Here is a 25,163-nt window from a genome sequence, read left to right as displayed (position 1 = left end):
ACTGGACCACCAGGGAAGTCTTGTTGCAATAATCTTGAATGAAGTCTCTCTTACAGTTGTAACACATGTCAGAATAACATTTCTTTAGCACTCCCAACCGTGACCCTTGGTTGAATCCACTCCCCTTGAGAAAATACAGAAAGAATGTGGATGGGGGACAGTAGAATGGGGGAGGCTTGTGCGATCTGGGGCACCTTGGGCGGATTGAAAGGCTCCAGAGTCCTTAAGAAGTGGTGGAGATCATGAGTGTCTTCCACTTATTCTTCTGTGACTTGGTAGAAAGGACACCAGACTCGGAACCTAGTAAATGTAAGAAAGTCTTATTAATAATGCTATTAAGCCTTATCTTTTTAGATTCCAAGGAAAACTGATAATTTATTAAGACTAACACATTTCTCCTATACCGTGTACCTCATATATTTTTGCCTTTTTAGTGGAGTCAGAAAAATTAAGTGTTAGATTCAAAACAGAAGCCACAAACTTTCCATCATGATCTACTCTCACCAGAGAAGGGCTTGTCAAGTGTGTGAAGTGTGTGATCTTGGAGTTGACTTGGGGTTTCTTTGACAGTCTTTATTTTTATTCTAGAGCTAACACAATTTCAGGTTTATAATCTGGCCTCTTCTGTCAGTGTAAGTTCTATCCAGCCCTGTGGGACTTCCCTATTTACTCAAAAAACAATCCTTAAAACCAAGTGTTAAGCAATACAGAACCCTTATCACAGACTTTTCCAGCCTGAGGAGCAGATTTCTGACTTTGTAGGTCAAGAGGCTTGGCCTTTATCACTCAAAAGGAATGCAAGAGGCATCAAAGACCCACCTGATGTACTGTCAAGAGTTGCAAGGGTGCTTAGGAATCATATTAACATTTTTGAGGACATGAGTCTGCCTCAGACTCCTTATAAATACAGCTTGACTCAACCACTTTATGACTGGCATCCTTGGAACATGAAGTGGATACTGTTCTTTGGGGCCCTTATTGGGTCTGGCATCTGTGACCGAGAAACATTTTCTGGGTAAGTCCCTTTTGGACTTATTACTTAGTTCAGAGATACAGGCACCAAATAGATTTGGACATGAATGGCTGATTGTACCTCAGGTGGTATGGTGCTGAGAGGGAAGACCTGGATTCCTGTCCCAGCTCTGCTCTTGTATCTTGGACCAATTACTTCTTTCTCAGGCTCAGTTTTAGCTGTCGTGTCAAAACTAGGTGGTCTTTGGTCCCTCCCCAGCCCCATAATTCCCGCCAGTTCTTTCTTCCAGGTTCTTATTCCTAAGGTCAGTTTTAGGCATCTCCTACTTTCTTACTCCTGTGTGAACTACTAGGACTTACCAGTTGTTTCTAATTTCTGCTATGTTTTGTTGTTGTTTATTCGCTGAGTTGTGTCTAACTTTTACAACCCTATGAACTGTAGCTCACCAGGCTCCTCTGTCTGTGGGATTTCCCAGGCAAGAGTACTGGAGTGGGTTGCTATTTCCTTCTCCAGGGATCTTTCTGACCTAGGGATTGAACACGAGGCTCCTACATTGGCAGGTGGATTCTTTACCGCTGAACCACCAGGGAAGCCCAGTTTATGCCATACTTAGAGGAAAACCTGGGTCACAGGCTTCTTGGCTTCACCTTCCTGTTAACAGTTAAGTTTGGCAGACCCTTCTTGGTAGCATCTAGCATATGGAGATTTGATGGGTCTTGCTTAGCCTTAGCTGTGAAAGGCAACAGTACACCTGTTCATTCTGTATGTGCGCGTGCACAGGCACATGTGCTCCACGTGGAATGCCTTTTGGTTTACAAAGGAGAGGACATTGGGAGGTAGGAGAGATGAAAGGATGCTGTGGTACCCTACTGGAAGATTGAATTCTAATAACTCATTACTGCATAATGCTTTGCCATTTGCAAAGAGCTGTCACGTACATTATCTTTTGGATCACACAATTCTGCCAGGCAGGGGTGTTATTTTCCTCAATTTAAACATGAAAAAAATTCAGCCTTAGAAAGATTAAGAAACCTGCCCAAGGCTACTCAGCTGGTAAGCAGGGGAGTTGGAACTCTGAATGCAAAACCCAAGTGCAGTCCATGGGGTCACAAAAAGTCAGACATGACTGAGCAACTGAACAACAATCTCCAGAAAGAATCCTATATCTAACTGATTTGTCTATATCTGTTAGTTAACTCTCCATTATACTATCTGGCTAAAGGGACTTTGAGATTGTTTATTGAAGTAATTACTCATGTGTGATTGAGTAATTTTTATGGTGATGACTTCCGTTCACACCTGGTCTCTACTGCCAAATAGCTCAGAGCGCTTAGGCATAACAGGTGGTAAGGGAAGGAGATTTCTCCACAGGCAGCTCAGCAGTAAGTGTGTAATAACTACATTTGCTGCTATGTGGGCTGACGCATAAAGCTCTCAGGCTCCTGCTGCATCTATTCACGTGGCTTAAAAAAAAACTTTTATTTCTCAAGATACAGATTTCTCATATAATGCAGTGGACACCTGGGTTGATACTGCTTGGCTGGGCTCTGGAGTGCTTACCATAGGAGCTTACACAGAAAGTGCTGTGTGCCTGAGCAAATTGCAGACAGTTTTAATCAATAGTGTCATCAGTTCAGTTCAGTTCAGTCGCTCAGTCGTGTCTGACTCTTTGCGACCCCATGAACCCCAGCACGCCAGTCCTCCCTGTCCATCACCAACTCCCAGAGTTCACTCAAACTCACATCCATCGAGTCAGTGATGCCATCTAGCCATCTCATCCTCTGTCATCCCCTTTTCCTCCTGCCCCTAATCCCTTCCAGTATCAGAGTCTTTTCCAGTGAGTCAACTCTTCACATGAGGTGGCCAAAGTACTGGAGTTTCAGCTTTAGCATCATTCCTTCCAAAGAAATCCCAGGGCTGATCTCCTTCAGAATGGACTGGTTGGATCTCCTTGCAGTCCAAGGGACTCTCAAGAGTCTTCTCCAACACCACAGTTCAAAAGCATCAATTCTTCGTTACTCAGCTTTCTTCACAGTCCAACTCTCACACCCATACATGAGCACTGGAAAAACCATAGCCTTAACTAGACGGACCTTTGTTGACAAAGTAATGTCTCTGTTTTTGAATATGCTATCTAGGTTGGTCGTAACTTTCCTTCCAAGGAGTAAGCGTCTTTTCATTTCATGGCTGCAGTCACCATCTGCAGTGATTTTGGAGCCCCCCAAAATAAAGTCTGACACCGTTTCCACTGTTTTCCCATCTATTTCCCACGAAGTGATGGGACCAGATGCCATGATCTTTGTTTTCTGAATGTTGAGCTTTAAGCCACCTTTTCCCTCTCCTCTTTCACTTTCATCAAGAGGCTTTTTAGTTCCTCTTCACTTTCTGCCATAAGGGTGGTATTATCTGCATATCTGAGGTTATCGATTTTCTCCCAGCAATCTTGATTCCAGATTGTGCTTCTTCCAGCCCAGTGTTTCTCATGATGTACTACTCTGCATATAAGTTAAACAAGCAGGGTGACAGTATACAGCCTTAACGTACTCCTTTTCCTGTTTGGAACCAGTCTGTTGTTCCATGTCCAGTTCTAACTGTCGCCTCCTGACCTGCATACAGGTTTCTCAAATCTTTCTCGCCTTATAGTAGGGAAACCAGCAAAGGTGGAGGAATTCTTCCTGAGGTCCATAAACATAGCCTAGACACCCAACTTGGTGAACATCTAGAGCCAGGGGAAGTTGATTTCTGAGCATTCGAGTGATTGGATAGCCGGGAAGCAGGTTGGGTTGTAGGGGCAACAGTGCCAATGGAGATGGAGGCGATGATTTCATCCCCCCACCAGCCCCAGTCTCTGCTCCTTCCACCTAACTCACCCACCTCCCCAGTCTCTCTCATTCTGCTGGTGTCTTCTCTCCTGGGCTCCACTCATCTTAAGGATAGGATGGTGGCCAGGATGCCTAAAGGTGTACAGCAGGCAGAGAACAGGAAATAGTTGCAGAACTTGTAGCATTGGCAGTAACTGGTAGGCATTTAAGAGTTCCATGAAATCATGTCAGATGTGGTGGCTTCTAAGACTGGCTGGGGATGCAAGTAAGAAAGGCGCAAAGAACGTGCTGCTTGGCCACCCACATGGTGAAAGGGGGAGGGATAGAAGCTCAGAACCAAGGTGACTACTGACTGTCCAGCACATGGGATGAGTGTGAAAATGCTGAGAGTGGATCACTGACCATTGTGTTGGCAGCAGCTGCCAGTCCGGGTATTGGAGAGCACCAGAGTTAAGAAGAGCTGTAGGAACACTTACCTGTGTGGAGTAGGAAGGGTAAACATGGCAACCTGCAAACCCCAGCATGTCCCCTTCCCCAGGCCAATTTTCCATCTTCAGAAAGAGCTTAAATCTTTGAAAAGATTTCCAGATGGTGGAGATAGGTTATGTTCCACCACCCACACTCTCAGGGTGCATTTTCCAAATAGAGACAAAGCTAGTGAGGGCAAGAGAAAGGCTGCCCTTCACCTGGCACCCACTTACGTTTTTTCTGCTTCTAGGTATGGATGAACTTACGTTCATGAGAATAATGTTAGATCCTCCCTGCCTCCTGCCAGTTTTTAGTGCCATCTGAAGATTGTCCTTAACATTGTCTTTTCTGGTTGAGGAAAACCTTATGGGTGATGAAGGTTGATCCTAAAGCCTGGGTGAGAGATTGGCTAGGCAGATAAAGAAAAGGGCTGGATATCCAGGCAGAGGAAACAACATGTGCAAAGGCATAGGAGGGCAAAACGTATGGTGAATTTGGGATTTGAGTGAAGCTGGAGCCAAGAATGTGTAGGAGGGAGAGACGGAGGAGAGACATGTGGGGAAAGACTCTATTCTGTACCAGCTTTTCCGCCCTGCCTGTCTGCATGTTACAGATGTGTCTTTATCCTTTGGAGCAAGGCTAATTAGGATGTAATGAAATGAGCTGTGAGTTTAATCATCATCAGGGCCAATTAGATTCCCTGTACTCCCTTGTGGACTGTGCCCAGGAGTATGAAAGTTCTGCTGTGAAGTTACCACTTTGGGAGAATTAAAGCACATGTTGTGGATGAATGTGTAACATGGTTTTAATATTCTTAAGAGCCCATCCTATTCCTTCTCCTTCCTTGTTCTCTTTGTGATACTCTAGTCAATGCTGTATTTTACCAATGCCTCATTTTGCTAACAGAGATGCCAGTGCACAGGCACTTTTCAGAACACCCATTTTAAAAATTTTATTTATTTTTGATCGGAGGATAACTGCTTTACAATATTGTATTGGTTTCTGTCATACATCAACATGAATCAGCCATAGATATAATATGTCCCCTCCCTCTGAACCTCCCTCCCATTCCACCCCGCCTCCTCCCCATCCCACCCCTCTAGGTTATCACACAGTCCCGGTTGAACTCCCTGTGTCAAACAACAAACTCCCACTGGCTGTCTGTTTTCCGTTTGGTAATGTATGTTTCCATGCTGCCCTCTCCATTCATCCTACCTCCCCTTCTCCCACTGTGTCCACAAGTCTGTTCTATGTCTGTGTCTCCACTGCTGCCCTGCAAATAGGCAGAACACCCATTTTTAAGATGCCCCTTTTTCTGGAGTATTGAGGACAGGTTGTGACAGAGCATGAGTTCTACAGATAGGTCCTGGTACTCAGCTAGGAGGAAGGGTTTCCCTTTTGTCTTAAACCTGTTACTTTTGCAAGGCTGCTTGCCTGTATCAGGGAAATGGTGGTTTGATTCCCCATCTTCCCAGGGCTGCAGTCCAATATGTAGCAAGTCTGTCAGGTTCGGGCTGATACCTGCCAGCCAGTGGCTTCTCCACTGTGGGCTCAGAGACTCCCATGGGATGCATTTGGCTGCCCACCTCCCAGGACCCTGTGGAGACCAGATGAGCAGGGGGAAAGTGAGGCTTCAGCAATGGCGTTCCCTTCAAATCTGCTGCCTGCAACGGAAGCAACTCTGCAGCGGACCTTACCTCCCTAGAGGCTAGACCAGACCCTTTGGAGACCCCCCAGAAGCTCCCAGAACAAAGTTAAGCTCTGAGAGTTCATCCGGATTAGACCGGTTTTCTGATGAGGAGATGCTGATCTGCCACGTGAGGCTGCACGTTTAGCTCCCTGTGACAGAACCATTTTCTCTGTCAACAGGTCCTTCAGCCCACAGCCGTCTCCAGCAGCTCTTCCCGCATTCATTTGTGTCAAAGGGATGACGCATGTGACAGTGTTGAGTGCCGATTCATTCGGGCCGTCACCTAGCAACGGCCTAATGGCTCCCCTGGCTCTCTGAGCCGGCTGAGAGCACAAAGGCAGCTTTTCAGGCTTGGCCTTCTCCCACCCACACACAGGACTTCGGGGGCCTCTACCCCTGCTGCTGCCGCGGGAGCTAAATGATGTATAGGAAACGAGTGCAGGACGAACAACAAAGGGGGGCTTGGGACTGGCCAGCTTCCTTCTGGGCCCTGTCAGAGCCCCATTGGGGGGATGAATCCCAAATTCAGCCCCAGCACCATGCATTGGTGTAGGATTCCGGAGCTGGAAGGGCCTGGAGAGCACCCAGCCTCTCCCCTCTTTGGTAAGAGGAAAAATAACTAACCCTCCCAGGATGGAAGGTCTGTTCTCTTTCCTTGCTCTTTCCAGCGTGGACATTCAGCCAGTTTCAGTCCTAGACCTTGACAGTGAAGAAGTGCCTCTTTATGTCTTGAGTTAGCTTTGCGTGTAGCTCAGGAACATTCCTTTCTGCAAAATATATATGTTTTTCATTATAAAGTAATATGACCACATTACAGAAAACAGATACGAGGGGAAAAAAGTAAGTCATCCATAATCCCATGACCCGAACATAAGCACTGTCAGCATTTGCTATATTTCCGTTGTCTGTTTTTCTTCCAATGCATCTGCTTTTTCCATACTTACAGTCATGGCATACATACAATTTTGTGTCCTGCTCTTTCACTTAATATTTCCCTGAAAGTTATATACCATAAGCACTTTTTCATATTTGCCACGTAGCCTTATTTTTAGTGGCTATATATTATAACCAAAGACTAGACCATTTCCTTTCATTATGTCTGGGATAGTAGGCCTGGGGTTTATTTGCCAGCTGAAAGCTTTACCATTATCTTTTGCTTTTTTTCCCCCCACTTTCTCCAGGCACCAAGTTTTCAGAATTAACATCAGAAATGAAGATGAGATCAGCAAACTCAATCGGCTAGTGAATTCAGACAACCTTAAGGTACCTAGTTCTCTTTCTCTTGAGTATCAATTAACCGTGGTGGGAGAAGACTCTTGCAGCACTGGCATTGTTATTCCTGAAGAGTTTCTGTGTATAATCCTATATTAATCAACATGTCTTTATACAATGGAGAGAGTTGGTGGGGAAGTGCTCTCCAGGGAGATGGGGTCCTTAGCAGAGGGCTTCATCTTTCTGCCATTGACTTGTCACTCCTTGAGCTTTGCCATGTGTTGCCTGCTGGGCAGGCCTGACCAGATAAAACTGAAATGGCAGAAGTTTGCCCTTGTGCAGAACTCAGCTTCTCAGGGACCACCCAGGCTTTTGGCAGTTGTTCTAGAAGAATGAGTTCTTTGTGCTTTTTACCTGAACTATCCTTTAACCTGGTTTTACTTCTTTTCTCCTCAGCTCGACTTGTGGAAATCTCCCTCTACCCTCGGTCATCCTGCAGATGTCCTGGTCCCTTCTTTCAGTCTGCAGGAAGTCAAATCCTTCCTGGAGGACCATGGCTTAGAGTACTCAGTGGCTATTGAAGACCTGCAGGTGGGTAGGCCAAGGTCCCTCCACTGGTCTTGCATAGGACCAAGTAGCCAGAGTGGACTTGGAACATTTTCAAGTTCTGGCCTCATTCTTCTCCATTGAACAGATAAAGACATTGAGGTATATGGAAGTAAAGTGCAGTGACTTGTTAGAGGAACATGTTGTGCTAGAAAGGGCTTACATGGCAAACCAGTCAGATCTGGATCCAGATCCTGATTTTGCTAACTACTAGCTGTGTAATTTCAGACAAACTGCTACCCTCTTGAGACTCTGTTCCTTCATCAGTAAAATGGTAATAGTTATATCTACTTCATACGATTAATTGAGATTAAGTGCTTAAATGTACATAAAATATCTAACAGTGCATGGTATGTCATAGCTATCTCACAAGTATTAAGTCTCTTTTTTTTTATTTGAAGTCAAGAGGGAAGAATAGAATGTGTGCTGGTGGGGAGGTGCTGAAGGCCAGTCATAAAAAATATCCTTTGAGAATTATTTGCTGGTCCAGTGGCTTCACACTTACATTGCAAGGGGGAGAAGTTCAATCCCTGATCAGGGAACTAAGATCCCTCATGCCATGTGGCATGGGCAAAAATAAATAATAAGCGTGGTTGGTGAAAGGGAGAATGTTACCAGCAGCCCCTAGCAGAGTCAGCGTCACTGCCCAAGTCAGAGACCAGCCTCACGAGCTGTATTTGAACAGCAGGACAGTGTCTGGCTCACGTTCTCTCCTTCACCGAGGTGGGTTGTGGGCTAATTGGTGATTTGGCCTGGGAGTTTCCTGATGGTGTGAGCAGCTGTGAGCTTATTAATCATCCTCACATGTCACAGACATCTGCCAGGAGCCTTCAAAGTAGGAGTGGTTGTAAGAATTTCTTTGTTTCTGAATGGTTTCCCAAGCTGGGTATTTCAGAGGCACTGGATACCAGATGCAGGCTGACGTCTAGAGAATTCATAGTATAGAATAACCAAATGGCACATATGTTGCTTCCAGGGAGAAAGTGAGTTTTGAATGAGGTGTTGTACGTTGGGCTCCAAGAAGTAAGATTTTATAGATACGGGGAAGAAATCTGACCCCCTTTTATACCTTGACGTTTGTGCTGCTTGATATGTGTGCTGAGGGTGCTGCCATCTTGGCCAGCCCATATCCCAAGGAAGACTGGAAACAACATGAACCTCTGCCCCCAGAGAATCACTTTGTAATGTTGCCATGTCTGTTTCAGAACGTTTTAGATAGTGAACACCAACAGCTACAACTCAATGTACGTCAAGAACTGAGCAATAATTGCTTTAACTATGGGGCCTATCACACCCTGGAAGATGTAAGTATTTCAAAGCAGGTGAAGATCAGATCATTGGCCTTTTGGGTTTTGTAACCCCTCTCCTTACTTCCAGGAGGTGTTAGTCCCTAGTACAGTACGCCTACAATGAGGGGTTAAAATGTGTACACTTCAGTTTCTTTCTGATTCTTGGGTTGTTTATCTCCTAAGAGCAGAGTGAAATGCAAACTGAACATTTACTCCCACATGCATCCTTCTTTTCTTAAGCAACCCCTCAAAGAAAACCATGAAGTAATTGCAACCATTTTCAGTCCTCGTAATTCAACCTTGTTATATTCCACCAGAATCCCTGTACTTTATTCACCCAGATTAAAGTGTTACTTATCCCAGGCAAATAGACAAGTGATTATTTCCAAGGTTAACCAAATATTTCCACTCATTTATCATGACTACTTATAATGGGTATTTGTTCCATAATACATGTTGGTGCTGTGTTTAGTTAGAAATCACTTATATAAATGACTTTCAAGGTAAGCCAACCCTTCAAATAAGAAATTTGGAGCAGAATAATTTAATGTAATATTGGAATTTGAAGAACCAAGAAGGACTGGAATGGAACTGAATCACGTAGCCTATGGTTTTCTTAGGCCCCTAATGTTTTTTTCCTTAGTCTGGAAATTCTCTACTAACTCAGGAACAAACCCCAAATCTAAACTGGTATTTTGTTTCCTATGGCTGAATATATATCCAAAGATAGAGTTCCTGGCATGCTTTTCATGAGGCATATACTTTGAATTATTTTTCTTTCAGATGAGGTTTTTTCCCCAAGCTTTTTTCCCACTTCTTTCCCAGGATTGTCAGTAGCTTTGTTTATTGTGTACACTTGGCCACACTGCCCCTTGATCCCTCTTGTGACCACTGACATACATCTGCAAAACAGCTGGATAAAGTCAGGAGTTCAGTCCAGGGCCATGGACGAAAATGGAGCTGAGGCCCACACAGGGATCCAACCCGTGACGATAGCCTCATTAACACGGGGCACTCCCGAGCTGAGCTAACAGGTTGCAAATGTCACCCAAGATTCTGGAAACACCATCCCCTCACCTGACTGCTGCAGGATCCTCACGTTCCTATCCACTCAATTTTGTTCTCTGACTTGAGGTATCATTGTCATCTGGCTTGCAGCAGAAGGCTACTCGTATTCAGTTCTTTGTAAAAACAGCTTTTACAAGCACATATCCCACAATCACTTAAACCTTCTTAGGTCTCTAAAGGGAATTTCCTGTTTGTTTCTGCCAGGGTTTCTAATTTAAGACCCTGTGTGCGTATTGTTGTGGTGGCAGTTACTTTTGTTATTGTTGTGGGTAAGCTTTCCCCTTGTGTTGGCACTGTGAATTTGCAACCCCATGTCTGGACACAGCTTGTTGTTTTAACTTTTCCTGAGTAACTCTCCTCTCATAACTTCAGGCAGGCATCTGGCTTTTGCTCCACTTTCTAGGGTCGGTGGGTAGAGTTTCCAGGCCCTTTTCATGGCCATAATTACCACTTTCCAGCTCTCAAGTTGGAACTTGCTCCTTGCTCCAGGCAGGGTCCTTTGCCCTCTACTCCTCTTCCTGGTTGCTATAAACCCTCAGAACCTAAGACGGATATCTAGCCCTGGGGCTTCACCTTTTGTCCTGTACTCTGTTAGCTTGCTCTCTCTTCATTTCTGGCACAATTTTTCCTTTTTTTTTTTTTTGGCTTTTAAATTTGTCTGGGACTCATTTTCATAGTATTTTATCTGGCTTGCCTATATATTTGAGAGCGAGTTTCTTGCTCAGTCTGCCATAATGACTGCAAGTCTGATAAACCCTTTAAGCTTGATTTTATTCTGTATTGATTGCACACTTTCCTTCTCTGTAAAGCTCCTTCTTTCAAATTTAAGGTCTAAATATAAATTCATTTATTTCTTTATTTCAGCCCTCAAAAAGTTTGAACAACTAAGGTGGATGAATTCCATTTAAAGCAAACCCTTTTTTTTTTTATCCCTGAAAGCAAATAAAAGCATTCATAACCTTGTTTTGTTACAGCTCTTCAATTGAGAGATCAAAGTCTTTAGAAGAATCACTTCCAAAGTGGAGTGCTTGTACAGTGGGGTGTAAGCAAGATAGTCCACTGGAATGGAGGAATAAACTGTTGCAATTTCTATTTATATTTCTACATATATTTGAATTTATTATTAATGTAACAACTTTTGTTTCTATTTTTTGTTTTATAATGTACATAATATACTTGTGTGGTATTATACATATTTATAGTACATGCTGAATTTTCTTCCTAACTGATGGGAAAAGTGATGAAAAAAAAGGAGGGGAGTTCTTTCAAGAATCTTGGCTAAATGGGGCCCTAGGTGGTTATCTAGACTCACTTCAGTTCAGTTGCTAAATCCTGTCTCTTTGTGACCCCATGGACTGTAGCATGCCAGGCTTCCCTGTCCTTCACCAACTTCCGGAGCTTGCTCAAATTCATGTCCATTGAGTTCTTGATGCCATCCAACCATCTGGTCCTCTGTTGTCCCCTTCTCCTCCTGCCTTCAATCTTTCCCAGCATCAGGGTCTTTTCAAATGAGTCATCTTCTCATCATGTGGCCAAAGTATTAGGGCTTCAGCTTTAGCATCAGTCCTTCCGATGGATATTCAGGACTGATTTCCTTTAGGATTGACTGGTTTGATCTCCTTGAAGTCCAAGGGACTCTCAAGAGTCTTCTGCAATACCATAGTTCAAAAGCATCAATTCTTTGGCACTCAGCTTTCTTTGTGGTCCAACTCAATCCATACATGACTACTGGAAAAACCATAGCTTTGACAAGATGGACCTTTGTTGGCAAAGTAATGTCTCTGGGTTTTAATATGCTGTCTAGGTCGGTCATCGGAGAAGGCAATGGCACCCTACTCCAGTACTCTTGCCCGGAAAATCCTATGGATGGAGGAGCCTGGTGGGCTGCAGTCCATGGGGACGCAAAGAGTCAGACACGACTGAGCGACTTCACTTTCACTTTTCACTTTCGTGCATTGGAGAAGGAAATGGCAACCCACTCCAGTATTCTTGCCTGGAGAATCCCAGGGACGGGGGAGCCTGGTGGGCTGCCGTCTATGGGGTCGCACAGAGTCGGACACGACTGAAGTGACTTAGCAGCAGCAGCAGCAAGTCGGTCATAGCTTTTCTTCCAAGGAGCAAACATCTTTTAATTTCATGGCTGCAGTCACCTTCTGCAGTGATTTTGGAGCCCAAGAAAATAAAGTCTCTTGCTGTTTTCATTGTTTCCCTATCTGTTTGCCATGAAGTGTTGGGACTGGGTGTCTTGATCTTAGTTATTTTGAATGTTGAGTTTTAAGCCAGCTTTTTCAGTCTCCTTCACTTTCATTAAGAGGCTCTTCAGTTCCTCTTTGCTTTCTGCCATAAGGGTGGTGTAATCTGCATATTTGAGGTGATTGATATTTCTCTCAGCAATCTTGATTCCAGCTTGTGCTTCATCCAGCCCAGCGTTTCTCATGATGTACTCTGCATATAACTTAATAAGCAGGGTGACAATATACGGCCTAGACTAGTATAGTGCAAAGGGCCACACTTAGCAGTATTTGTATACATGTTTCTACTCTCATTTAACGGACTATAATTTTGTGGACAAATGTGTTTTTCTCTAGAAAATCATAGACATGGATTCTTAGGCAGTTGCTTAATATTAAGCATTTCATATTGTCAACCCCAAGGTTAGGGGACTATAAAAAAATCATTAAGATCAACAAAATAAAGTTCACAGATACCCATCTAGAGCTGAACAAATTTTTTAAATGCCCCTGTGTTTACTTTTTCACACTTCAGATTCACAAAGAGATGGACAGCATTGTCAAATCTTATCCTCACTTGGTAAGCGCAGTGAAGATTGGGCATTCATTTGAGAACCGGTTGATGTATGTCCTGAAGGTGAGGCTCCATGCACCTTGAAGAGCCCGACTGGACTCAGGCTCCTGGTTCCTTGTGTCTAGGACTCAGCCCTCACACTTTTGAAAGAGGCAGATTGTAAGGACCTCCTTGACTTCAGGGAGGAGGGTGAGGTGGGGACACCTCTGCTCGGGTTAGAAGTTGTTCTGACACAGGGTCCCCTGCTTCTGCTTGTTGTGAATGGAGTTAGAAGGAGCACATCCCTTTCCAAGTTTTGGCTGAAAGGCAGGATCAGGAAGAGGTGAGTGGAGTTCCCTGGTGGTCCAGTGGTTAAGAATCCACCTGCCAATGCAGGGGACCTGGGTTCAATCCCTGGTCCAAGAAGATTCCACAAGCTAAGGGGCAACTAAGCCCGTGCACCACAACTACCGAGCCGACGCTCTAGAGCCTGTGTGCCACAGCTACTGAGCCTGCAACTGCTGAAGCCCGTGAGCCCTAGAGCCTTGCTCTGCAGCAAGAGAAGTCACCACAGCTAGAGAAAGCCCATGCACAGCAATGAAGACCCAGGGCAGCCAAGAAAACTAATAAAACTTAAAAATGAAAGAAGTGGGAGGTGGTTAGTGTTTCAGAAAGCTTTCAGATTGGCCACAGTCTTTTCCCTCCATTCCCATCTTCTGTAAATATGAAGACAAATTGGGATGGGTCTAAAAATTCCATTCTGCTTTTTAGGGGTACTTATTGGAAAAGCAATCTAGGACGGTAATTTTGAGGTTGGTGTAATTTTAAGCCCAGTCTATGATCCTTGGCTACATCAAGCCTAATTTCCAGATATTTCTAACAGATTTTAGGTCTATATTGGCAAAAGAGGCAAAGAATTTATGGCAGTGACATAAATTACATAAATAATCCAGCCAAATGAGTAAAAAGGAATTTGGAGATATAAACCATGGAACAAGTGATGGTGCCTAGAATTTGTCAAACCCTTAGATCCATACAGGTCCTGAGGGATCCAGGCTTACAGCAATGGTGAAATTACCAGTGGGAGAAGCCCTGCCTTTGAGCTGGTTGCTGTCAAATAATCTACATAAATTTAGATTATTTGCCAACTGATGGAGACCTTTGCTTCATTAGCACCAAGCTCTGATCCAAGGGGACCCAACACTAAAAGGGAGCAGTCAGAATTCATTTCATGCAGTAAGCAATAGTGAACCCCCTTCCTCATTTTAAAACTGATTTCATTTATGGCATCAGCTAGAACAGGCTGGTTCATGCACTTTTGTGTACCTCTCTGTTGAGATACCATTTGAGGTCATTCAAGAGACATAAAGTGAAAGTGAAGTCACTCAGTCATGTCCGATTCTTTGTGACCCCATGAACTGTAGCCTACCAGGTTCCTCCATCCATGGGATTTTCCAGGCAAGAATACTGGAGTGGATTGCCATTTCCTTCTCCAGGAGATCTTCCTGACCCAGGGATTGAACCCAGGTCTCCTGCATTGTAGGCAGACGCTTTACCATCTGAGCCACCAGGAAGTCCATTTAAGAGACATAATATTATCTCTAATCACACTGAAATTATAATTCACAATAGCAGTTGTTTCCCCTTCCCATTTGCTTCCAACCTTGGAGTGGTTCAAGCTGCCTGGAACTGTGGTGCTGCAATTCGGCCCTGCCAGTCAATTAAGCTCCTCGACCTGGAGAAGCTTGATAAATGGATGGTGCCCTCAGGAACATTTGGCCTCTGAATGATCTTAAATGGTTTAAATGAATAGGGGCGAACTGGGAAGAGGAGAGGAGAGGTGAGTAGACACACAGCCAGACAGAAGGGTAATTTTCTGGCCTCTTTTTTCTTCCAGTTCAGCACTGGAAAAGGCAGGCAGCGCCCGGCCATTTGGCTGAATGCAGGCATCCATGCCCGGGAGTGGATCTCATCGGCCACAGCAATCTGGACTGCGAGAAAGGTCATGTCGCCTAGTATTAGCCCAGCATTCTGCAGGGCCAGGGGTGCCCTGTACTGTACTATGCAGCTGTACCTGGGAGGGGGTGGGATGTGGTAGGTTAGGAGGGTACTCTCACAGGAACAATAGGCTGGGGGAGTCTTTTCAAATTGGAGAAACAAAAGATCAGAGCCCCACAGTCAGCCTCATAGTTTAGCTAAATGGCAATGTCCGCTCATAGCAGTGAGCATACTAATGAGCTGTAGAGGTGGCCCTGAAACACTGACACATAGTCAGTCCTGCTCAGCAGCAAGGCTCAGATAATTTTTACCTTCAGTCCCTTTCAGGCTCTCCTGGCCCTCAGGGACCTCATGCTATCTCCATGCTCTGTCCCTCTGGAAAGTCTAGTTGAAGCCAGTTCCAGGGAGGAGGGGTGGTGCGAGTGGAGGATCCATCTTCCCCAACCCTAGCACAGGGGCTCATATTCCTAATAACTATTATGATGTGTGGTTCTCCTTTCCCCTGCTCCTACCCCCTGGAAGGAAGAATAAACCAGGCAGCCCAGGACTCATTGAAGTTGATGTCATCAGGTAGCCATGTTCCCTCAGATTTTGAAGTGCTCCGTGGGCTTTGCAGAGAGCTGCACCTACAAGGGTGGCAGGGAGACTGCCAGAGGGTAGATGCTGTTCTAGGAGCTGGGCATCTGGGGAAGATACTCTGACTTAGATCTAGCAACCCAGCCTGCAAAGACATAGCTGACAAGCATGTTGTCTTTGCTTAGATTGCATGTGATTATGGGAGAGATCTAGTCATCACCTCCATCTTGGAGAAAATGGATATATTCTTGTTGCCGGTGGCCAATCCTGATGGATATGTGTACACTCATACTCACGTGAGTAATACTGACAGATGGGCTGGGCTTGGAGTTAAGACCTGTTTGTTGATTTCCTTGCTTTGTGACTGCATAGACCTTTATCTATGACCTTAGATAAAAATTCCATAAAATGTGCACTTTAGGAGCTTCCTTGGGGGGTCTCATTTTCCAGTCATTCTCTGGGCTGAGGGTTACCAGGGTATGTTTTTTTTCTTATAAAGAATCGTCTAATGAACTTCCTATTATGGATCTTGAGCAATTATCAACACTTTACCTATCTTCTTTTCATTTCTTTCCCTCCTACATATTTTTTTTTTCTGATGTATTTTAAAGCAAATCCCAGACATCAGGTTACTTCATTCAAAACTTCTTTAGTCTTCATCTCTGCTGCTGCTGCTGCTAAGTCGCTTCAGTCGTGTCCGACTCTGTGTGACCCCATAGATGGAAGCCCATCAGGCTCCCCCGTCCCTGGGATTCTCCAGGCAAGAACACTGGAGTGGGTTGCCATCTTCATCTCTAGTTGATGATAATTAAAACACCACCACTATCAACAGTAAAAAAATTGGATGGAAGTTTTTCAATATCATCTAATATCCCTAATTATCTTTAAAATGTCTTTTGAGTCAATTTGTTGAAATTAGGATCCAGATAAGGTCTGTACCTGTATTTGGTTGTTACAACTATGCAGGCTTTTAAATTATACAGCGTCTTCCCCATCCCTACCCTACCCCCACATGTCTTTTAGAATGTCATTCATTTGTTGGAGAAACCCAAGTAAATTGTCATGTAAAATGTGTCACATTCTGAATTTGCCTGATGACTTCTTTGTTCTGTGCCATTTAATTTATTCCCTCATCCCCTGTGTTTCCTGTTCACTTGCGGTCAGATCTAGATGCTCGATTGGAGTCAGGTCAGTTTTTTAGGCAAGGGTTCAATAGTTGCTGTGCACTTGCTATCACGTCAGTTATCATTGAGGCCGATAATGTCCATTTGTTCCACTTTGACTGAAGCCCTAAATTATTCAGTGGATTCAGGTGGCATCAGGTCATTTTGGGGAAGTCCTTTTCTCCCGATCAGGAGGCTAATTCTCCCTTCTGGGGAAGGAGAGGAGACTCTGCAGTTAGAGAAGGCTGAAACCCCGATGATCCTTCAAATCTCTGAAGTTGCCTCCAGGACTCAGGCAGCTCGCCCCATCCATGGTGCCATCTCTATCATAGGCCCCCCAAAGAAAAGCTTTACCTCTTCTGTGCCCTGACCCATCTCTGAATGCTGTTTCTTCCTTGATGAATTTTTCAGAACCGATTATGGAGGAAGACACGGTCTGTAAATCCTAGAAGCACCTGCATTGGTGCTGATCCAAATAGAAATTGGGATTCTCATTTTGGAGGTAGGTGGGGGAGACAGTTGTTAAATCCTGATACCTCTGGGTAGCCTTGTCCTTAGGTCTCTGAGCTGGCAGTGAGGGAACTGGTTTGTAGGCTATCTCCATTGCTGGTTCACTGAGAAACTGGGCAAATCCCTTATTCTGTGTATCACTCTATATTATTGTTCAGTGTAATTTTGAAAGGGAATGACTGAGCAGTTTCTGTCCTCCTGAGAGAACACTATTATCTTTAAAACTATTCTATCTTATACAAATCCATGAGCTGACCTTCTACCTGGCCATCCTGGTTCCTGGGCAAGTTACTGAATGGTGGAAGGGCTCTTGGTGGTAACAGAAGAGAGCAATTAGCACTATTACCCCAACAGGCAGGATGACGTTGTGAAGATTAAACTATAGCAGTTTACCCTTAGATGTATTAATATGAACCTCTGCCCTTTGATGTTACGGAACGAAAATGAGAATTAGAAGATGTGGATTCTGAGTTCCAGCTATTTAAAAATCACCCCCACAGTAGTGCCAACTATATGCTATATAGCTTCCCATATATTATCTTATTTATTCTTCTGACCTAGAGAGTGAGTTTTCTTATTGGAAATGGGACAATGGAAGCTCAGCGACAATCTCAAGAGCATACGGTTGATAAGATTTAGGATCTAAACTCACTTTTCAATTCCAAATTCTGGTGGTTCTCTTTCACTGTTCCACAGCTGTACTGATGTTTTGCTTTTGATGTGATGTTTTAATGTAATGGTTTTAATTTTCTTACTTGTGTAGAAATACCACACAAACCATTGGGGGAAAAATAATGTGACTGTGGGAAAGGAGCTGATAAAAATGTGGCAATTGAGGGCATCAAAGCTAAGTCACAACAGGGATGCTTTCACATACATGTCAGATACCTTAGGGGGCTATATTGTGAGGTAATATAGAAGGCAATAATTTTAAATATCTGTCAAATAATCAAGAGATTTTAGCCACAACAATGGATTATTTTTGGCAGCACTTGGCCATTAAGATCTGAACCAAGAGAATTAGTTGGAGAATAAATGGAGTCATTTTCATTATTAATTAGTATTCATATTAATTATCAAGAATACATATTAATTACTCTTTGTAAAATATGACATTAATTGTTGGTGATACAGTACAAGGTCAACTCTATCCATTAAAGGAATTATCAATTTTCCTGCTCAACACTGGCAGATTCAGCACCCCACTTCCACACCCTCCCCACAATATATACACATTGAGGACTAGATTCTCAGGGCAGCCAGCAGCGGCCTGTGCATGCTTTCTGCCTCTCCTCTGGGTGGAGAATCCTGCATTTCTGTTTCCTTAGCCCATGGGTTAACGTTTCTGCTTGGGTCACTCCCCACAGGAGTGGGAACCAGTAACGACCCTTGCTCTGATACGTATCATGGACTCCATGCCCATTCAGAAGTGGAGGTGAAATCGGTGGCAGATTTCATTACAAATCATGGGGACTTCAAATGCCTCATCGACCTGCACAGCTACTCGCAGCTGGTGATGTATCCATATGGCTACACAACTAGCAGAGTCCCGGATGCTGATGAACTGGTAAGTGGTATATGTGTTTCCTCTGGGTGCTGCTACAGTGGTGGTTCTCGAGCTTTGTAGAGAAAGTCCAGAAGCTGGGCTTGTTTCCAGAAGGGCCCAGTGTTCTCTCTCTCTTCTCTGCAATGTGCCATCAGGCCTACTGGGAACAGGAAGAAGATGATCCTCCTTATTTCTGTGTTTGCTGTGAGTTCCAAGATCCACACTGGATGCTGTTTTTCCTTCTCACTTGTCTTTCTGACCAAAATGTATTGCAGATCCACTGCTTGTCAAGAACTGTGGGCAGCATTGTGGTGTCCAAGGGGGAGGTGCTCCTCACTCGGGGTGTGGTAGAATTTAAGTAGGGTGCAGGCCACAGCCCAGGGGTGCTCTATACCGCATGCAGTGATTCACCCCAGGATGTGAGCAGACACTTAGGGTGAACTCATTGGAGTGGGCCTGACACCTGCAGAGTGACTGCAGGCCTCTCTTTCTCTGCTGGTTTGCTTGAGTGTGCCCCTCTGCCAGGGGTCACAGCTACAGGGCTTATGACTAGGTGTGGTCTAGACTTTGGTCTCAAGCAGGTCCTCTGTGTAGGGCACATCCATATATGGTGGCCCTTTCTCCACCTCCACTCTGAGAACACCCAAACTCTTAAAAGGTTTTCGCTTGAACATACTTGCCCTTCCCTTGTCTTCATGAACATGACATTCCCTTCCCTCAGGTTAGGTGAACATGGTGATGCCTTTACTAGATTTCTAATGGGCTGGTGAACAGCCCTCCAGATCTGCAAAGAGCTGCAATACAGCACCCCAACTTGAGTTTACAATACACCTGTTTTCAGAGCACTTATCTGGCCTTCTTCCACCTCTCTCCTTACCCTGGCCCCAAACTGGAAATAAAGAACTGAGGATGTGATAGAAGGAGTTGGAGAAACCATTCCATTTCTCTCACTTTATAGTTAGGCCTTGGCTCTGGTCAGATGGGAAAGAAGGAGACCAGAAGGGAACTTTGGGTGGTGGGGAGGGGTTGGGGGGTGGGGGTTCGGGAATCTTCCAATCCACTGCAGTACAGAACAGCTGAGGAATGTCTGGCTTCAGAGTCCATTCTTTCTCACTTTAATGATCTCCCGCTCCTAGGATATGGTGGCACGGAATGCATCCAAAGCTATGGCTTCCTTGTCGGGCACTCAGTACCAAGTGGGTTCTGTCGGCTCCACTGTCTGTAAGTACTCCCTGAGTTTACTGGTTACTAGGGAACACTTGGAGAGGATACTTGAAGCTGGAGAAGAGCCACAAGACAGCCTTTTTTTATGTTGTAACCTGTTTTTGTTGCTAGTGATAGGCTGAATTTATGTCAAGTCCGTGTGGTGGTAGTTGTTGCAGGCAACCATCTTCATCGAACTGGGGTGGTGGTACCAGGGCGTGGAGGGGACCCCCTCACCATCCTGTCTGAAATGAACATGTGCATAGCAGGCTTGGTTTAGGAGGTCCTCTGGACAGTCATTAGCATTGAGCTGAAAAAACAAAAAAACTCTATGAAGACTGCAGACCTGACGAGGGTCTTGAGACCCATGACCTACAACTCAACCTCAGTTTCAGGAAATACTTTTGTTTTGGTTTCTCGCTGAAGTGTTTCATCTGAGCATTTCACTCTATTCCTGCTGAGATCCTTCTAGTTCCGTTATTCTGTGATCTGATCTTTAAATTTTTAGATCAGATTGAAGGATATGATTATTTTCCAAGGCCCTAGCTATAAATGGGAAATAGAAACACAAACATGGGGAGCTAAGCTCCTTTCAAACAAGTGCCCTTCTTTTCCCCCTCTGGTGCCTCCTCTGTAAATAGTTTTCCAACAGTTGGTCTGCCCTCAAAGCCCGTGAAAACTTGCCGATATTGCTTTCCTTTTCCATACTGTAACTCGCTCTCCCATCCTACTTACTTTGCCCTCAACTGCTGTTCTCCTCAGTCTTCCTCTTCTGCAAAGATTCTCCATCCCACCTCCTAGGTCCTCATCTATACTCTGACCTCAGCACTCTTGTCTGTATTTCACATGCCACCAAGCTGCATAAAGCACTTAGCAGGATGTTGATGTTTGTGTTGCTAATTGCATCAACAAGCTAGTAATTACTCATGGTTTATCATTACTAGTGTTGTTGAATGGGAGCACCTCTGAGAACAAACACATCAGGAGAGGTTCACCACCTTCTATTTAATTAGTCAGAACTGAGCCCTATGCCAAAGAGAGCTAAAGGAAGTTGGCAGGAGCCTTCTGAGGAGGTCCTCTCCAAAGATCTCTGCAGATCACCAGAGTCCTGGATTTTGGGTCTAAACGCCAGTTTAAAGAATAGAGCACTGGGACGACCCAGAGGGATGGTATGGGGAGGGAGGAGGGAGGAGGGTTCAGGATGGGGAACACATGTATACCTGTGGCGGATTCATTTTGATATTTGGCAAAACTAATACAATTATGTAAAGTTTAAAAATAAAATAAAATTAGAAAAAAAAAAAAAAAAGAATAGCCTTTTCCTCCCATATCAAAAAACATTCTTCTTCCCAGCATAAGCTGTCCCCAAAGTAAGAGATACTCATCAGATTGCTCCAACAGAGTAGGACAAAGGCTCTCCTGAGTGTTATCAAGAGACATAATATTTTCTACCTCTTTCAAGAGCCCATCTTCTGTATTTTTTACAGGCTTTGCCTGCCCTCCTTTCTTCCCCAAAATGAAATCAATTTTTGTATAAAAATACTCTCACTCTCTGGGTTAGGGTGTGTAGGACGTAAGTACTTGACATTTGTTCCTTCAAGTGCTGACCCTTTCCTTAGATTAATCCTTTTAGATGAATCATAAAATTTGTATATATTATTCAATTATACAAATTATTTGTATTTGTATGAATATAAATAATTCTAAAATGGATTTTCACACTCTCCTGCCTTCTTTGAGCATGTAGAAGAGATTTAAGTTCCTTTCTTCATGACTGAGTGGCTTTCTGAATGTCAGTTGTTGTATCTTGAAAGCCTTCTGTGCTATATTGGACTGTTCAATCCTTTTGCTAAATAGCCCAGCTTGTTTTGCTTCTTTAATTCTTGTGTCTGCTTTCTAGAATTTTCATGTCTCCTTCCTTAGGCCACCTTCCTCTAGCAACCCTTTCCCCTCCTCTTCACAGATTCTGATCTACTAAGGGCTTAGAAACAAAGTCTTTGAGCTTGTTTGGCTCATGGGTAGATTGTGAGTTTTAAGGATGTTCATGACAGCATTGTTTAGTTATAGAAGACTGGGAAGCACCTAAATGTTTATCAGTAGAGTACTGGATGAAAATGCATTTGGTGTATTCCTACAGTGAAACGGAAAAGGAAATGGCAGTCCACTCCAGTATTCTTGCTTGGAAAATCCCATGGACAGAGGAGCTTGGCAGGCTACAATCTATGGGGTCAGAAAGAGTCGGATATGATTAAGCAACTTCACCTCATTTACAGTGAAACATTATGCAGCCCTTAAGTGAATGAGGTGGATCTGTATGTGCTAATAGGAAATAATCTTCAATTGTTAATTGAAAAATAGAGTGTGCACACCAGTGTTATTAGTATGTTCCCAGTTATGTTTAAAAAAGAGTAGGTAGGTAGACTTAGCAAGGACCCAAGTAAAGTGAAGTTCTTGAATCTGATCAGTTTGTTCAGCAGAGGTCCTCCTGCCCTCTTCCTGAATTTAAAACCTGTTCTGAAATACTTGAGCTTGCTATGTAACTTGCTGGTGCCATAGTCTGTTTATTATTCAGCATTTTTCTCCAGGTAGAGAAAATCTGTAGGAATTATACAGGAATTTCAGAGAGATTAGGAGAGCCTATTCCATAACCTCAGGGAACATGTAATTGCAGCTGAAGCAGCATCTCTGCTGCTGCTGCTGCTGCTAAGTCGCTTCAGTCGTGTATGACTCTGTGCGACCCCATAGACGGCAGCCCACCAGGCTCCAGGCAAGAACACTGGAGTGGGTTGCCATTTCCTTCTCCAATGCATGAAAGAGAAAAGTGAAGTGAAGTCACTCAGTCGTGTCTGACTCCTAGTGACCCCATGGACTGCAGCCTACCAGGCTCCTCTGTCCATGGGATTTTCCAGGCAAGAGTACTGGAGTGGGGTGCCATTGCCTTCTCCGTGAAGCAGCATCTCTAGAAAATCACAAATGGTATCATAAGAAACAACATTCAGGAACAATGGAAAAATAAAGGGACCCATATTTTAACAGACATGTGTATATTATGGGCTTCCCTGGTAGCTTAGTTGGTAAAGAATTTGCCTGCAATGCAGGAGACTGCCACAACACAAGAGACACAGGTTCAATCCCTGGGTCAGGAAGGTCCCTTGGAGAAGGAAATGGCAGCCCACTCCAGTATTCTTGTCTGAGAAATCCCATGGACAGAGGAGCCTGGTGGGCTACAGTCCATGGGGCCACAAGAATTGCACACAACTGAGCAACTAAACCACCACCACCATATGTTTTATATATAAAACATTCTAACTGAACCCCAAGTAGGTTGAAGAAAGCATGGGCTTTGTCATCAGATGGATTTGAATTCCAGCCCTGCCATTTTCCATCTATGTTTTCTTAGACAAAGTATTCTATTCTGAGCCTGGATTTTTTTCTTATCTGAAAAACAAGGACAGTAATACCCATCTCACTGGTTTATTAAAGATTAAATGTAAACTTACCAGTATGATGACTGGCTCATGGTAGATGTTCAACAAATGATAACTGCTGTTGACATTGTTATTTTATTATTCAGTATCATCTACACTACACCTTTATCCAGTTTCTGCTAGAGTTTGACTGGAAGAAGCAGGAAAACAGGCTTTTGCCTCCTTGGCCTTTTGACAAAGGGAAGTCCCAAGTGCTTCCTTCCCTCTGTGTTGTTAGTTACCTCTTGAGATGCAAAAAGTTATCCTAAAATTTAGCAGCTTAAAACAATAAACATGAATTTTCTTATACAGTTTCTGTGTGTCAGGAACTCAAGAGCTGCCTAGCTGGGTGGCTCTGGCTCAGGCACTCTCGGGAGGTTGCAGTCAGGATGTCTTCCAGGGTTACAGTCGTCTAGAGGCTTAATGGGGCTGAGGGATCTGCTTCTCAGACTCACTCTGGTGCCTGCCAAGTGATTGCTAATTGTTGGCAGTGAGTTCTTCACCACATAGACCTCTTTATAAAGGTCTGCTTGAGTGTTCTTACAACATAACAGCTGGCTCTATCAGAGCCAGTAACCCAAGAGAGAGCAAGGGCAGAAGCCATGATATTTATGACCTAGCTTTGAAGGGTGCACACTTTCATTTCTGCAGTCAAACAGATCATGTTGGCCCTGCCCAGTATAGGAGGGCATTACACAAGGATGTGAATACTAGGAGATAGGATCATTGTGGCTGTGATGGAGGCTGCCTCCCACACTCTGCAGAGATTGGCTTCCAGTGACCTGAAGGAGTCCAAACAGTGAATTGGTGACAAAATGGAAATGCGGATTTAAAATCTCCTGGATTGAGACTGGTGAAGACCTTCCTGGTGCAGGACGGCCTGAGACACAGGGATCAGGTCAACATTTGTGTGTTGTAGGTTGATGACTTTCAGAAAGAACTGTAGATCACTGAGGAACCACAGGTTGGCAGCGCTCCGAGCCCCATCCCGTCTAACCCTGAAAGGAACTAGGCTTCAAAGTGTTTTCTCTTTTTGACTTAACAGATACAGCTAGTGGGAACACTATTGACTGGGCATATGATAATGGCATCAAGTATGCGTTCTCTTTTGAGTTGAGAGATACTGGTTTCTATGCCTTCGCTCTGCCAGCCGACCAGATCATCCCCACTGCACAGGAGACCTGGCTGGGGCTCAAGACCATCATGGAGCATGTGCGGAACAACATCTAGAAGAGAGCCTTGCTCTGTCTACATTTTGTATTCCCTTGTCCACACACACACAGAGGCCATTATTAAAGAGAGCTTGTTCCTTCACACATGAGTCGGAGTCTTCTGGCTTTGTAGAGAACACAGGTCAGCCCCCGGCCAGCCCCCTTCCTTGTAGTTTGTGCATTCTGGCCGTGCGCTGAGAGAAGCACTTCTGCCAGCCTGCTGTGTTTTGGTTCTGCTGTTTCAATGAGCCCTCTGTATGCCTTTCCTTCCACGTAGCTGGGTGGGCAAGCCACACTTAGGATCAACCCTTACTGGGTGGCATGTCTCTACCTCATGTTTAGATCAAAAGGTATGTGAAATGGTTCTCTAGTTTCATCCTGATCTAGCCACACCCATGGCCTTGCTCTGGTGGGGGCCCCAAGGGAAGTGCTGTGGGAGGTAATGCTGTCTTTTAGACTGGTCTCACAGATGTCACAGAACTTCCTTTAACTGATCTCACTCCTTCTTGAACATATTTTTCTTTGAAAAATAAATCCCATAGGGTCATCAGTACAGGTCATCCCCTTGTTTTGTTTT

General features: G+C 44.3%; 1 protein-coding gene across 5 annotated transcripts; it reads left to right on the top strand.

Moving 5' to 3' along the window:
• The first annotated feature begins 3 nt into the window (after positions 1-3).
• Positions 4-24,689, top strand: LOC113891217 (carboxypeptidase A4-like). 5 transcript variants are annotated; one of them, XM_027538991.1, is made up of 11 exons: positions 7-1,015; positions 7,135-7,216; positions 7,622-7,756; positions 8,977-9,075; positions 12,895-12,939; positions 14,810-14,914; positions 15,672-15,782; positions 17,061-17,151; positions 18,527-18,726; positions 19,842-19,926; positions 24,421-24,689. In XM_027538991.1, exons 1-11 carry the CDS (start codon positions 879-881, stop codon positions 24,603-24,605), a joined length of 1,275 nt encoding a protein of 424 aa, XP_027394792.1. In that variant the 5' UTR covers positions 7-878; the 3' UTR covers positions 24,606-24,689. The 5 variants fall into 5 exon arrangements, with proteins under 5 accessions (XP_027394796.1, XP_027394793.1, XP_027394792.1 ...); XM_027538990.1 differs by having other exon boundaries at positions 8-1,015; positions 12,895-12,996; XM_027538995.1 differs by lacking the exon at positions 8,977-9,075 and having other exon boundaries at positions 4-1,015.
• The last annotated feature ends 474 nt before the right edge of the window (positions 24,690-25,163 follow it).

Source organism: Bos indicus x Bos taurus, chromosome 4 (genome assembly GCF_003369695.1).
Source record: "Bos indicus x Bos taurus breed Angus x Brahman F1 hybrid chromosome 4, Bos_hybrid_MaternalHap_v2.0, whole genome shotgun sequence".
NCBI lineage: Eukaryota > Metazoa > Chordata > Mammalia > Artiodactyla > Bovidae > Bos > Bos indicus x Bos taurus.
The sequence above is the reverse complement of the archived record's forward strand: the minus strand, read 5'-3'. Positions and strand labels throughout refer to the sequence as shown.